Raw genomic sequence first — 13,832 nt, forward strand, 5'->3', positions numbered from 1 at the left:
CCTGTCCAGTAATGAGTATACAGGCCTGTCCAGTCATGAGTATACAGGCCTGGCCAGTCATGAGTATACAGGCCTGGCCAGTCATGAGTATACAGGCCTGGCCAGTCATGAGTATACAGGCCTGGCCAGTCATGAGTATACAGGCCTGGCCAGTCATGAGTATACAGGCCTGGCCAGTCATGAGTATACAGGCCTGGCCAGTCATGAGTATACAGGCCTGGCCAGTCATGAGTATACAGGCCTGGCCAGTCATGAGTATACAGGCCTGGCCAGTCATGAGTATACAGGCCTGGCCAGTCATGAGTATACAGACCTGGCCAGTCATGAGTATACAGGCCTGACAGTAAAACTGATGGCCTCTGGCCTGTGGTCCAGTGTAAAATCTTGGGCCCTGTACACAGCTGGATCGTATTAGGCATTGAAGTATAGGACATCATTAGCATTAATCGTAGCTGTAGCCTTAACCGTCAATGCAGATATGGTCCAAGTAAGGCAAGAAACTCTGTATTATTGTACTGAAATAACATTTATTTCCTGTGTTTCTACAACCTCAGATGCTGATATTTGTCGACAAACATCTCCCCAGCTTGCCTCCAATGAGTTAAGTCCAGTTAGTGGAGTGAATTGTAATACACTGTCAGCAGAGTCTGTCGCCCTCTGTCTACTAAGAAAGTTCTCTGCTAAGCAGTTACCAGCAGCCTCCGAGCTACAGTGGCTGGTGTCTGAACAAGATGCACCACAAGCTGTGAGTTTCCAAACAAAATATTTTTTCTCAAAAGATGTACCGCTTTTGAGATTTTTACCACTTTTTCCTTTCTGAAAAGATTCCATTTTGACTAAAAAAGTCAGTGCAGAAGCTCAAACCAAATTTTGTTTCAGCTAATTAATTTTGTAATAACTTCATCTTCACCTGATGTTTTTCCATTTTAATTCAGCTTCTACCGATGCCAAAGTCTCTACCAGTCTCCCCTGATGACGGAGAAAACTCTGATATATACACAAAGAAAACGGTTCGTTGTTTACCTCGTCCTCTGTATTTTTATTGTTTATCGAGTAAACAAAAATGTATATGCTATTTTTATTATTGTGAATGTATTTCCTTGGGGTTTAAGTTCTTTTTGTTTTTAGTGTTTTTGCTATTTTGATCACGTATGTACTTTTTTATAACTGCTTGAGAAGTAATTTTAAAATATAATACTATTAATTATGGACTGATGGTGGGTTGAAGTCCTAGCTAAAACTTCATCATGGAAGCTTGGCACCCTGCTTGACAGCCACAACACACTCTGTTCATAAATTAAAATTTCTATTCCTTTATTTTACCAGACTCGTCTTCGTGGGAATGCAGAGTGGGCACCTCCTCGAGCCCAAATAATATTTAATGTCCATCCACCACCAAAGTAAGAAAGCCTCTATCTGTTTGTTTTACTTGTTTTTTTCTCCAATGCTCTTACAGCTCAATCCATGCAATCATGTTATAGCGCCCCCTTTTGACATAATTTATCCAGGTTTAAACACTCATCACCTTATTATTTCACAAGGCCACGTGGACTTCTATTGACCAATCAGAATGAATAAAAATATTCATTTAAAATTAAATTTCCTCATTATGTAATGTTTAATTGGACTATTGTTTATAGTTTCTTTTGATTTGTTGTCTATTTTGTCTTTTTAGCATTTCAGCTTTATGTAGGAAGGATTTGACTAAACCCATAATGTAGCTCTTTTCAAACGCTTTGATATTAAAACAGTTTAGCATAATACTTTTTTTTCTGTTGTTTGTTAATTTTGTCTTTTAGGAGAAAAGTTTTAGTTGCTAAGCAGAACTACCGTTGTGCTGGTTGTGGCATGAGAGTTGAAAGAGGTGAGAAAACTTGATTCAATAAAATTTTCAAAACAGTTTGGAGTTGAACAAAACAAATTGTATGAAATTTCACATGTTAGTTTGATTGTATCTGGAGAGACCTCAAACATAGGGCTAGATAGCTCATTAGGTTGAGCGCTGGTACGTAAACCAGAGGTCATTGGGTCAAGTTCCGCTTAAACCTCTCCCAGTCAGTGTCCCTTGTAGTTTATAACTATATGTTTTTATGTATACATCTTCATTTATATAGGATTAAAACAATACAATACAATACAATACAATACAATACAATACAAATCTATTGTCCCTGCAAGGGAAATTTCTTTGAACAAAATTTGTCTGTTATAATTTTATTTTCAGGTTTTGCCAAGAGACTACGATACTGCGAGTATCTCGGTAAATACTTTTGTCATTCTTGTCACGGCAACTCCACTGCTGTTATACCGGGACGAGTCCTACGGAAGTGGGATTTCCAGAAGGTCCAAGTCTGTAACTTCTCTCGAGAACTGTTGGAGAAGATGTACGAAGACCCATTGTTTAATATCTTAGACATCAATCAGGCACTGTATAGGAAAGTTAAACCTCTCAATTCTTGTAAGGTAAGTTGAAGAGAAGGTTCAGTTTGGTGATCACTTTTAAAATGAATGAGAATAAAATTTTGGTTAGACGCCTACATCAGCTTTATGGTACGGCACGCCTGTCTGCTTAGTTTTTGGAAGGGGCAAGGGCACCAAGGCATCTTCTCCTTGGTAAAGGGCATCCTATGAGGAAGTTGTTAATTTCTACTGGAGCATTTCAAGGGCACCAAGGCAATGACCAGGGGGCATGGAGGCAATCGCCTTGGAAGTATCAGACCTGATATAGAGCATTTTGAGAACCATTTCACTTTAACTGACCTGTGTACAAATAACTAATTTTGCTTGATCACATCACATAAGGTCTCCTGTACTTTTTTCCTTTGTTTTTTTCTTTTTTTCTTTTAATTCTATATATTTCATTTAAATGTGGACAATACATGAAATCCAATCTAATTTTGTCAAACTTTCCTTTTTTATTCACAGGAACTGCGGACTCAACTTTTCTTTTTGAAGGATTTCCTCAAAACCTGCAGGTTGAGTCAAAGGTAGGAAAACAAGAAGAAGTAGAATTATCCATCGTAAAAATCTGTTTGGGTGTGGGTTATTAATCAAAATTAATTAAGTGTCTTGACTTGAACCTATATTTATATGAATTTATATTTATTTGATCTGTATTGATTTGATGGTTATTGATTGATTGATAAATTTGACTTACAATGACTCAATTTGTTTGATTTGATGGATGTAGATTTTATGAAAATTGATTGATCTTTATTGTTTTAATCTATATTGATTGGATATGTTTTGATTGATATTGATTCAATCCCCATTGATTTGATCTGTATTTGTTTTTCTAATATTGATTTAATATTGTAACCAACATTGATATGATCTGTATTGACTTGATTGATTATTGATTTAATCTACTTTCATTTGATCTGTAATGATTTGATTGATTTATTCCCTTATTGATTTTATGTGTATCGGTTTGTTGGATATTGCTTTTACAATTTTACCAACATTATTTGATTTGAATTGATAAGATTGGTATTTATTTAACAAACATTAATATGGTCTGTGTTGATGGGATAACGATTTGATCATTTATAACCAACGTTGATTTGGTTTGTATTGATTTAATGCATATTAATTTAACCTACATTCGTTTGATCCAACTGACTCAATTGATAATAATCACATTTACATCGTTTTGCTCCGACCCACAGTCTGCAGGCAACCTACGAGTCTCAACCCTCACACCTACTCAGTGAGCCTCATCTTTACTCACTGAGTGATCTTCATCAATTGATAATAATCACATTTACATCATTTTCCTCCGACCCACAGTCTGCAGGCAACCTACGAGTCTCAACCCTCACACCTACTCAATGAGCCTCATCTTTACTCACTGAGTGATCTTCATCGAGTACGTAGCGGTGAGATGGAAACAGAACTAATGCAACTCGTTGAAGATGCTGTGACTCACGTCAGTCAATGCCAAGTAAGTCAAACACTTTGGAGATTGGAACCCACTTATGAAGAAAAAAATGGAAACACTAGCCATGCCTACATTGTTTTAGTAAAAACTGCAAATGGGTTTGTAAAAACCACAACTTTAAGGGTTGGTACACGTTCAGTAATCAATGCCAAGTAAGTCCAAGACTTTACAAAATAATTGGAACACACTTATAACAAGTTATGGAATAATGGTGGGGCTCACCCTTGTCACTAGCCCAGCATACAGCGTCTTGTAAAAACAGCTATAGGTTTGTAAAAACCACAATTTAACTTACCCTATGGGCTACTTAAAAACTTTTGCTTGGTCCTGACACCTCTTTGAGTTCTGTGAATAAAAGCATCCACAGACAAATCACTCGGGTTTAATTTTATAGTATTTATCAATAGTTATATGGAATTAAAACGGTTCTAAAAACCAAAGTTATGATCGACCATTAATAGATTGCCTTTTGTTACATTTTAAAGGAAGAGTTTGTTTTGATTTGTTCCCAGCTATGCCAGGCCAAAGGATTCATTTGTGAAGTGTGCAACAACGATCAAGACATCATTTTTCCATTCCAGTTACAGAAGACTTACCAGTGTCAAGGTCAGTTGGGTTCAAAGGTCAAACCGGATATAATAAATTTATTGAATTAATTTTCTATTCATTTATTGTTGAATATAACATGAATTTACTTCAATTCTTAATTTGAACAACAGTGTTAAGATTGATTTCATGCTTTTTTTTTTTTTTTTTTTTTTTAGATTGTTGGGCGTGTTATCATAAACCATGTTTCTTGACTGTTGAGTCTTGTCCAAAGTGTCTCCGAATCAATCAAAGGTAATCAACTATTGTACAAATATTGAACATGTCAGGGCATTGTTGCAGAATAGAATCAATCAAAGGTAATCCACTATTGTACAGTTATTGAACATGTCAGGGCATTGTTGCAGAATAGAATCAATCAAAGGTAATCCACTATTGTACAAATATTGAACATGTCAGGGCATTGTTGCAGAATAGAATCAATCAAAGGTAATCCACTATTGTACAAATATTGAACATGTCAGGGCATTGTTGCAGAATAGAATCAATCAAAGGTAATCAACTATTGTACAAATATTGAACATGTCAGGGCATTGTTGCAGAATAGAATCACACGGTCAAATCTGGATTATTATTCCAATTCACAATGCAAAGTGGAATGAAATGGAAAAGTCAGATTTCACAGAGGAATTCTATTCCGAGACAATGCAAAAATGAAATGCATTTAGTATTTGTTTAATACAAACTCACACATAGATTCTTGTCATTTGAAATGTTTCGGGGTAAAAAAAACTTTAAAAAACAGTATTTCTTAATTTTGATGTAGTAAGGATTAGAGTAAATATGAATCCATATCTTAATATCTGCAGGAAAATCAGTCAAATTGCCAAGAAGAAAGAAGTTTTCAGCGATGAAGAAGAAGAATTACCAAGTAAGAGGTGACATGACATAGAGGAGCAGTCAAATTTTGAGTTTGTTACTATTTGACACAAAATGTAGCAAACAATACAGTTGTAATTGATGCCCACCAATAGGAAAAATGTGTACAAAGGCATGAGAGTTACAGCCAATTCATTCCTCTCTATTTTTGATATAAACTACAAATTATATTTTGTCTTCTAGTAGGATATCTATGAATTATATTTAATACACAAATCTAAGACTCTCAATAAAACAAAGTGTAGTTGAAGGAACTTTTATTTCACATGGCATTAAACTTTACATATTCATTTTGTTTGAAATTATCACCACACTACAAGAAGTGATTATTTAAAATCTCAAAGATGTGATCACCATTGTAAGAATCTTGAGACACAATTTCTGGGTTAGTAATAATTATAAGACATTGTGAGAATTTTGAGACACAATTTCTGGGTTAGTAATAATTATAAGACATTGGTTCAAGTGTTTTTGCTAAAGAATTGCCTAAAAAGTCTTGATTAGGTTTCAATCAATCAATCAATCAGCCGCAAAGACAGCATTGGTCCGTCGCCCTGACCTCCTATGTCCATGTTGAACAGCTTGGTTCCAGCTTTGGTTCTACCTATATTACAATGATGTGTGTTAGCACTATATACTCTTAAAGTGCTAATGTACATCATATACATGTAATTATGGGTCAAATAAACAAAAGTGAACATTCTTTATCCCTGATGCAAATTTAACATCTATTAAACAAGTCTTTTTACTAAAAATAAGTTCATAGAGCTAACGTTATTTAAACAACATTAATATTAGCTGAAATATTTCACACAGTGAATCAGTCATAGTATTTTATTTTTATTTATTTTGGGGGACACCAAAAGAACAATAAATATTGTGATTTAATTGAATGGTGAAGTAACTTTAAAGGTGACAATAAAAGTCAGCTGTGATGAATGATGGCAGAAACCGAACTTTAAATCTAATCAATAGATTAAAACAAGAAATTTAGAATACTATTAACTATTTATATTGTAAATATTTGCATATGCCTTGATCATACATTTAAATATAAATGTACATTTTAATATTGTAAGTTTATCAATATTTGTGTATCTGACAATGATGCTGTACTGTTAATCATTCTAACCGTTTTCCCAAATCAATCTGTACATCTTGAAAATTGAACTGTTGACTTTTTAAATCGATTTTATAAAAACATTTAAGCTTCTGAACTGCCCTTTAAGGAGCACATTGCCTTTAAATCTTCTTAAAGTTTGCTATCTGTAATTGCTCCTTATCATTTTCAGCAGTTTGTTTATTCACGAAAATATCTACAGTGTCTTGATTTTAATGAGTGGTGATTGAAAAAACCTATGTACTTGCCCCTTAAAATGCATCAGAGCACAGCCATAGTCATGGCAACACATTTCCTGTATGTCCATTTAATGAACAACAGTTGGGAAAACTACCGATGTAGCAGTTGTCTTAATGTGGTCATTACAGTCACTATGTCAATGATGAATGGGTGCTTGAGATTGTGGAATACAAGATCTGCAAAGATTTACTCAATATTTATCGGTTGTTCGTGTCTTTGTTACAGCAAGTGTACCTTAAATTGTGACTGTGCACAGCAGCACAACTTACGGTTCGCCATTTTGTCAGTTATAACTTTTAAGCTATGAGTTGAAACCAACGGTTCTTTTCAGAACCACCCCAACTCATTAGAGAAAGTCATTACATGGTGTTAACGCAAACCTTTCTATATCGTATTTCCACCATGCAAAGTTTCAAATCCTACTTATAACTTTGAAGATAAGTATTCTGATTTTAAGTCAAAGTAATGCATTTTCAACATTTTATCAGATTCGGGTTAATCCTGGTCAAGTTGCGTTGGTTTCACAAGTTATAAGAAGTTATTAACACAAATTCTGAAATCCTTAAATGATTTAGTTTAATATGCTCTCCTACACACCGATCCGCTGCAGTATAATCGAATAAGTTAATGGCCAAACATTGGTTTTTCTGTATACATGAATAGTTTAATTAATTCTATAATAGAAATTTATTTACATTATAACAATTTATATGATAACAGTAATGCGAAATTAAACTAAAAAGTAATCGCTGAGCAAATATTTTGTCAAATCGATGTGTTTTTATATCTGTCTTGTATTAGTTGTGGCACCCCGAACAAATACTAGGAAGACCCGCCCAATGGCTAGATAGCTCAGTTAGTAGAGCGCCGGTGTCAGATGCAATTGTGTCCGCCATGCAATACTGTCCGCTCCGGACACTAACTTTTGCATGCAATCGTGTCCGGGGCTATGCAAGACCTTTCGGTGGACATGACTACAATTTTGTATGTGCCCGCGTACGTAAGCGAGCGTGCATGTACTGAACCTACGTAAAGTGCAGCAAGGATATTCACGTATTTATGATTGCAGCAAATACCCAACGGCCGAACATTTACCATGTCATTCATGCCATGCACTTAGCTTGTAAAAAAAATGGCGAACGTGTTCCGTCTACCAAGGGCGTTTAATTTACGGCAAGGACGGTTTTGCACGGGGGCGGACACAACTGCACATGCAAATGTGTCACAATTGCATCATGCAGCAGCGTCCGGGCGGACACGAGTGCATATGCAAAACCGTCCGGCGGACATTATTGCATATGCAATAATGTCCTCCGGATAGTATTGCATAGAGGACATAATTGCATGCGACACCGGCACATTAATCCGGGGGTCGCAGGCGTGAGTCCCGCTCTAGCTAGTGTTTCTTTGTTTCCAACCAAAGTGTTTCTAGTCAGTATTCGTAAGAGCTGTACCTCTCGTGAAAAAACGACTATAAATATAGGAAGAAGTGAATCTGTATTTATATTTGTTTGTCATAAACATTGATTTTCGTTCGTTATTAAGAATTGGCAGAGCTGACATTAATAGTCGCTGACAGTGTTAATATGTGTGTAATCAACCACATTATTAAATAACAAACCTGTGCAAACTTGGGCTTAATCCGTTGCCATGTGTGTCAGGAGAAAATGGTGAAAACCCATGCCGATTATCAGCATGTTTGTTGTAACAACTGAAATCAGATGTCGTTTTTTAGGTGTTCATATAAAGTTTTCTCGAAAACTTCATTTATGATGGAAAGGTTTCACAGGAAAATGGTCCTAGTATGAGCTTCAAAATCAGTCAGCCTTTTGACTCAATAAACAATGATGTTTTTCATCCTTACCAATCCCGTATAATTATACTTTGAGTCACATGGGAAATAATCTTTTTGTATTGTTATTATTTATTTTCCTTGATCAGTTATTACTCTAGTTGTTAAAAAACATGGACATTCTTACGACCTTGTCTTTATTCTGAAGATCAAAACAAGACTTCTACGAAATCAACTTTCGATTAATTTGTTCTTTTTGAAAGGAAGGTATTTGATTAGCTTTCAAATGTCCTCGAAATTTCATTTGTTAAATATGATTAAGGAACGTCTCATGTGAGTTGAGTTCGCTACTTTTAATTTCCCCAGTGTGGGATAATAAAGTTCTTATCTTAACTTATGAGGGAATAAATGGTTGTTATTGTAAACGGGTAATCAAGGTTCTGTAAAGCTTTATAATCTAATACTGTCATATATTGTCCTTTAATTAGACTTGTAGGGCAGTAAACAGGTTTCGTGCGCATGTGTAGGCCCTTTCCCGCCACACAAAACTTTCAGCCAATGATAGATCTTTATTAAATTTTAACCTCAGCGTGAAGGCGCTGTTTGAGCTTGTTTCGTCATAAGTTAGGGCGTGTGAGTTACAAATATAGCCTAAGATCCAAGATTCGATGGTTCCCTTTTTCGAACACTAACAAATATACAGAGTAATGCAGGCTACCGTCAGTAATTCTAAATACACAATCAGGCATGTGAGGAGCCATCCTCTTTCAGCTGATTTTCCTCTTTTTTCTTCACTTTCTTTGTACAAAAGTATAGCAATATTATCTTTCCTTTTTTTTTCTTGCCCGGTTTTCTCATTTCCTCTTTTGTTCATATGGATATACTCGCATGCCTGCACAATGAAGTACATACAAAGAAATTTCTTGTGGAAATGCTAACAGATTGATACTAAATGTCGACAATTACCGAAGATGTCTGGTGTTTTCTACTGGTCTATGAAGAACTACGCTTCAGTGGACAAGGTTCTTAATAACTGCTTTCATCTGACTGATTCGGTCTGCCAAACATGATCTTAAGCGCCTTTCTGAATTGCTTGTACTTGATGGCATAAATGAAAGGGTTAACGCAACTATTCAAAGACACCATTGCTACTGTTATAAGATAAATAGTAGATGAGAAATCAACCTCATATCCAAGAGAAAAAAGTGTAAAGATGATGCAGTTGGGCGTCCAGCAGACAGTGAAGGAAATGAAGACGATCAGGAGTGTCTTGAAGGTGTTACGTCGGGCTCGCATCAAGGATTCCCTCTGGTTGTCGACAGCTCCACCCCCGCCTGAGATCGCAGCGGCAGACGGTGCAGGTCCAACTCTCTCCGCTCCCTTCGTCAAGACTACGGAGATGTGAACATAGACAATCAGCATTACAATAACAGGTACCATGTAGATGACACTGACAGTCGCAACACCAAGTATCTTGGGATGCTTGACCGACCTCTGCAAACATTTCCCATTGTCGAGATTCCGGAGAAAGATGTTGTATGTCACGAATAGGAATGCTGACACCCAGACGCAGAGTAGAGCTATGGTAACATTTCGACGAGTGGCTAGAGTTGGATATTTGAAAGGAAACACTATTGCTAGGTATCTCTCAAGAGTCAAAGCCACTAGGTTGAAGGTAGATGTGGTGAAAATAGCCCAAATGAAGTACTTGGAGACCCAGACGTGGCACAAGAGCACCCCTCCTACCCCAGAAGGGATGGGGTCTGGGATGGGTATCAAACTGCTGAGTAGAATCAAAAGCGATCCGAAGAAATCAATCACAGCTTGATTGAAGATGAATGCATTGGTGATAGTATGCATGAAATGGATTTTAGTGATGACAACACACACTAAACCATTACCACAGATGCCTACAACGCCAACAGTGCACTGGCAAATTTGATTTGACAAGTTCCCATCGGCCATGTCTATATTCAAATAAATTGTCTGAAGTATAAAGTTATTGTCGCACTGTAAGCTGTGATGAGAACTGACTTTAATTAACACCAAAATACTCACACCTTTGCACCAAAAGTCTCAACTTTGCACCAAAGTTCTCCCTCTTTGCACCACAAGTCTCCACCTGCAGCTGTAAGTTGATACTCTACTGCCATGGAAAATCAGATCTGAATGTCAAAACAACGATATTCCGTATTTTATAAAGATCTTTGCAACTCAAACATCCCAGTGTAAAGAAATTAAATATTGGATTTCCATACGCAGCGGTTCTGATTCAATTAACTTACCTTACATTAATCAGCAGAAGTCAATCCCATGTGGGAGTTCTATAGTTGTTTTCTTTCATGGAAAGACCAACACAATAAAAATGTCGATCCAAGGAGAAATTAATTTCTTCGTAAGATAACTTCCTTGCCATTTGGCCGTTATCTCAAGGTCGTCTTGACGGCTGCTTTCCTCAAATCTTGTTTTTGCAAAGAAGCAGAAGATCTCTACTAAAGATAAAGGTCACACTGAATTGAGTTATACTTCATTTATTTGATTCATGTCAATTGCATTTTGAGTTATTTTAAGATGCATTTTAAGTGCTGTGTATCAACCCAATTCTCTTTTGTGTACTGCACTTAGCCTATTTGAGGCCTGAGTATTGTGTACTTGGCCTACTTCAGGCTTTATGTAAGCCCTTTTCACACGAGAGCAATTTAGCAAGGGTCCCTCGCTTATTTTAACATGATTGCGAAATTTTACAGAATGCCAACTCATGTGAAACTATAGCAATTTTATAGGATTGTTGAAATCAGGTTTCACACGGGGCTTTGCGTAGTCAAAACATTATAGTCACTTCCCATGAAGTGCAATTTGTATGATTTCACAACCAAGCTCAAACAATTTAGCAATCTATCTTGATTTCGTGTGATATTCTTGTTATTTTATGTTGACTACGTCACAAGAAAATGAAATCCCACAACACTCCCAGGCTCAGTAAAATGCTGTTTAATTTCTTCTGTTAATTAGTCTTGAAGTAACTATAAATTCTAAAATAGTAAACTTACGGGTACATCTCTTTTGAGGGAGTGTTGGCTCTGAAAAGAGCTGGTGTGGTCTCGACGTTTCCAATAGTAGACTCTGCTCATCCCCAGGGGAATTATTCTTGTTTTGTTCCTGATGAGTCCACAAAGGCAGTGGACTCATCAGAAACAAAACAAGAATAATTTTAGCCAAATTTAGCATAAAAACTTACTTGGTAACGAACATTGGAGAGCTGGTGATAGTATCAAACATTTTGATAAATGGCTCCATCTGAAGTTACGTATAGTTTGTGAAAAAGAAGTAATTTCTCACTCAAGATTTGAATTGAATTCGAGACCTCAGCTGAGGTCTCGAATTCAAGGCATCTAAAAGCACACAACTTGTGCGACAAAGGTAACTGTTTTTTCTTCCATTATTCTCTCGCAACTCCGACGACCAATTGAGTACAAATTTTAACAGGCTTTATTAACAGGCGTTATTTTATGCATATTTTGTTTAGATACACCAAGTGAGGAGACTGGTCTTTGACAATTACCGAAGGTGTCTCGTGCCTTTAAGGAAATCATTTAGTTTTAACCGTTTGATTTTTTTAATCCTATATAGATATAGATATAGGGCTACAACCAAACTAACATGTGAAAGTTTTACGTTGTTGAGATAATCGCCGAAAATCCGGTGCGATTATTTCAGAGTGATTACCAAACGTACTCGTTCCCATTAGATCTGGCTAATTAAGTAGCTCAGTTTGTGGAGCGCAGCAGGACGTTCATCCGCATGTCGTTGTCTCAAACGTCGCTCTAATAAGTTTGTCTCTGTTTAACTGGAAATTGTAAATATAATTCATACATAGCCTACAATTAGAAACAAATCACCCCCCCCCCCAAATTTGTTTTAACTACATTGATAACACTTAAAGAAGAATATTGCACAATAAAAAGCATAGGCCTGCCATACATATAGATAAAAACAAACAACATTAACAACAAAACATGCAAAACAAGTTATCTCCCCTAAATTGCGAGGAAAGTAGGAGAGCAAACCGGAAAACGTTTGGCAATATTGTGGAGTAAGGTTTGGACCTTCCGAACCACACATTCCACCGCTGTAACCTTCCTTGCTCTATACCGACCAGTTTGCATTCATCACGGCAGCCTCGCCTTGGACGCTCACGGTCATTATTCGTATCTCTGTATACAATAACCGGACGTATCTTCTGACAATAGATACCGGGGTCTGCGCTTCTTTCAACGGTAAAGGCTCCTCGTAAGACCCGCTGGAGTTGCTTTTACCGTGTGGCACAATAAACGAATCTGGTTGTTACGCATGGGCAATTCAAGGCCCACATGGAAATTTACCCGAGAGATGTTGAGTCGTACCTTCTGGAATGAAACGATTTAGTGACAAAGAAAGTACTCTTTTTGTTTAAGATTCTTTCCCGGTCCGTTTTATTTTTTCCTTGCGCTATGGTTATTCCTATTTGTAAATAAATGTTAAACAACATGAGATTTTAACATTATTTATACATAATTTTAACTCCCTTAATGCATATACCCGTTTATTCATCTATGAACATTTAGTTACACTTATTAAAACGTATCATATCTTTGTTTGAGCTTCTTTGTCCGTTTTGTCTTCACTGTCCTACGATTAACGTTAATCAACATGAGACTTTGATTCAATTTCTTTTATATTCCTTAATCAATTTTTCAACATTCAGATACCTTTATTGCCATGTTGAAACCTAGTAAGTGACCTGACATTTCAACCCTAGCAGAGTCTTGTTCGATAGATAAATGACAGCACACCAAACATGAACAGGTATAATGGTCTAGACAAAAGCAGGCAAGTGGAATTAGATAATAGAGATGGAAGCACACTGAGCAAAGCACTAAAGCAAAAGTAAGACAAACCTGTGGTAAACCAACAGTTTGCAAACTGCTTACCCACCAAAAGGACCTATGGTATAAATGCAAATGCAAATGCTCTTCCGAAGGTCATAGTCAGTGCTTTTTACTGCAATTTAAGAGTTTTTAATATATAGTATATAAACTTACTTTTTATGAGCTAGGTCTGGGAGGGCACATCTTTTTTGATGGCAGTTTTTTTTTACTTTTGCCCTTCCCTGGACGGCCTGTGCTTGTTTTATTTTGTTTTTGTCCGAAGAATTAAAATAAATAAATAAAATAATAAATAAAACAAACGTCTTTTTTTGTGTTAATATTTCAACT

General features: G+C 36.4%; 2 protein-coding genes across 3 annotated transcripts in view; one reads left to right on the forward strand and one right to left on the reverse strand.

Annotated features, from left to right (window-relative positions):
* LOC117298363 (run domain Beclin-1-interacting and cysteine-rich domain-containing protein-like) overlaps positions 1-5,520 on the forward strand; it is a 17,353-nt gene extending 11,833 nt beyond the window's left edge. For both annotated transcript variants that reach the window (XM_033781583.1, XM_033781585.1), the window contains 10 exons: positions 555-745; positions 936-1,010; positions 1,327-1,400; positions 1,800-1,864; positions 2,225-2,463; positions 2,926-2,987; positions 3,790-3,943; positions 4,453-4,546; positions 4,705-4,780; positions 5,356-5,520. In XM_033781583.1, coding sequence (XP_033637474.1) covers positions 555-745; positions 936-1,010; positions 1,327-1,400; positions 1,800-1,864; positions 2,225-2,463; positions 2,926-2,987; positions 3,790-3,943; positions 4,453-4,546; positions 4,705-4,780; positions 5,356-5,428 — 1,103 coding nt within the window. In that variant the 3' untranslated portion in view covers positions 5,429-5,520. The remainder of the gene's footprint in view (positions 1-554; positions 746-935; positions 1,011-1,326; positions 1,401-1,799; positions 1,865-2,224; positions 2,464-2,925; positions 2,988-3,789; positions 3,944-4,452; positions 4,547-4,704; positions 4,781-5,355) is intronic.
* A 4,083-nt stretch (positions 5,521-9,603) lies between these two features.
* Positions 9,604-10,542, reverse strand: LOC117298294 (trissin receptor-like). The gene has a single exon (XM_033781448.1). The coding sequence runs from the start codon at positions 10,540-10,542 to the stop codon at positions 9,604-9,606; it is 939 nt and encodes a 312-aa protein (XP_033637339.1).
* Between the last annotated feature and the right edge of the window lie 3,290 nt (positions 10,543-13,832).

This window comes from Asterias rubens, chromosome 13, assembly GCF_902459465.1.
Source record: "Asterias rubens chromosome 13, eAstRub1.3, whole genome shotgun sequence".
In the NCBI taxonomy this organism is placed as follows: domain Eukaryota; kingdom Metazoa; phylum Echinodermata; class Asteroidea; order Forcipulatida; family Asteriidae; genus Asterias; species Asterias rubens.

What these genes read in the sequence shown, in the direction of transcription:
- LOC117298294 (XM_033781448.1), bottom strand. Translation starts at nt 10,542, where the DNA reads ATGGCCGATGGGAACTTGTCAAATCAAATTTGCCAGTGCACTGTTGGC.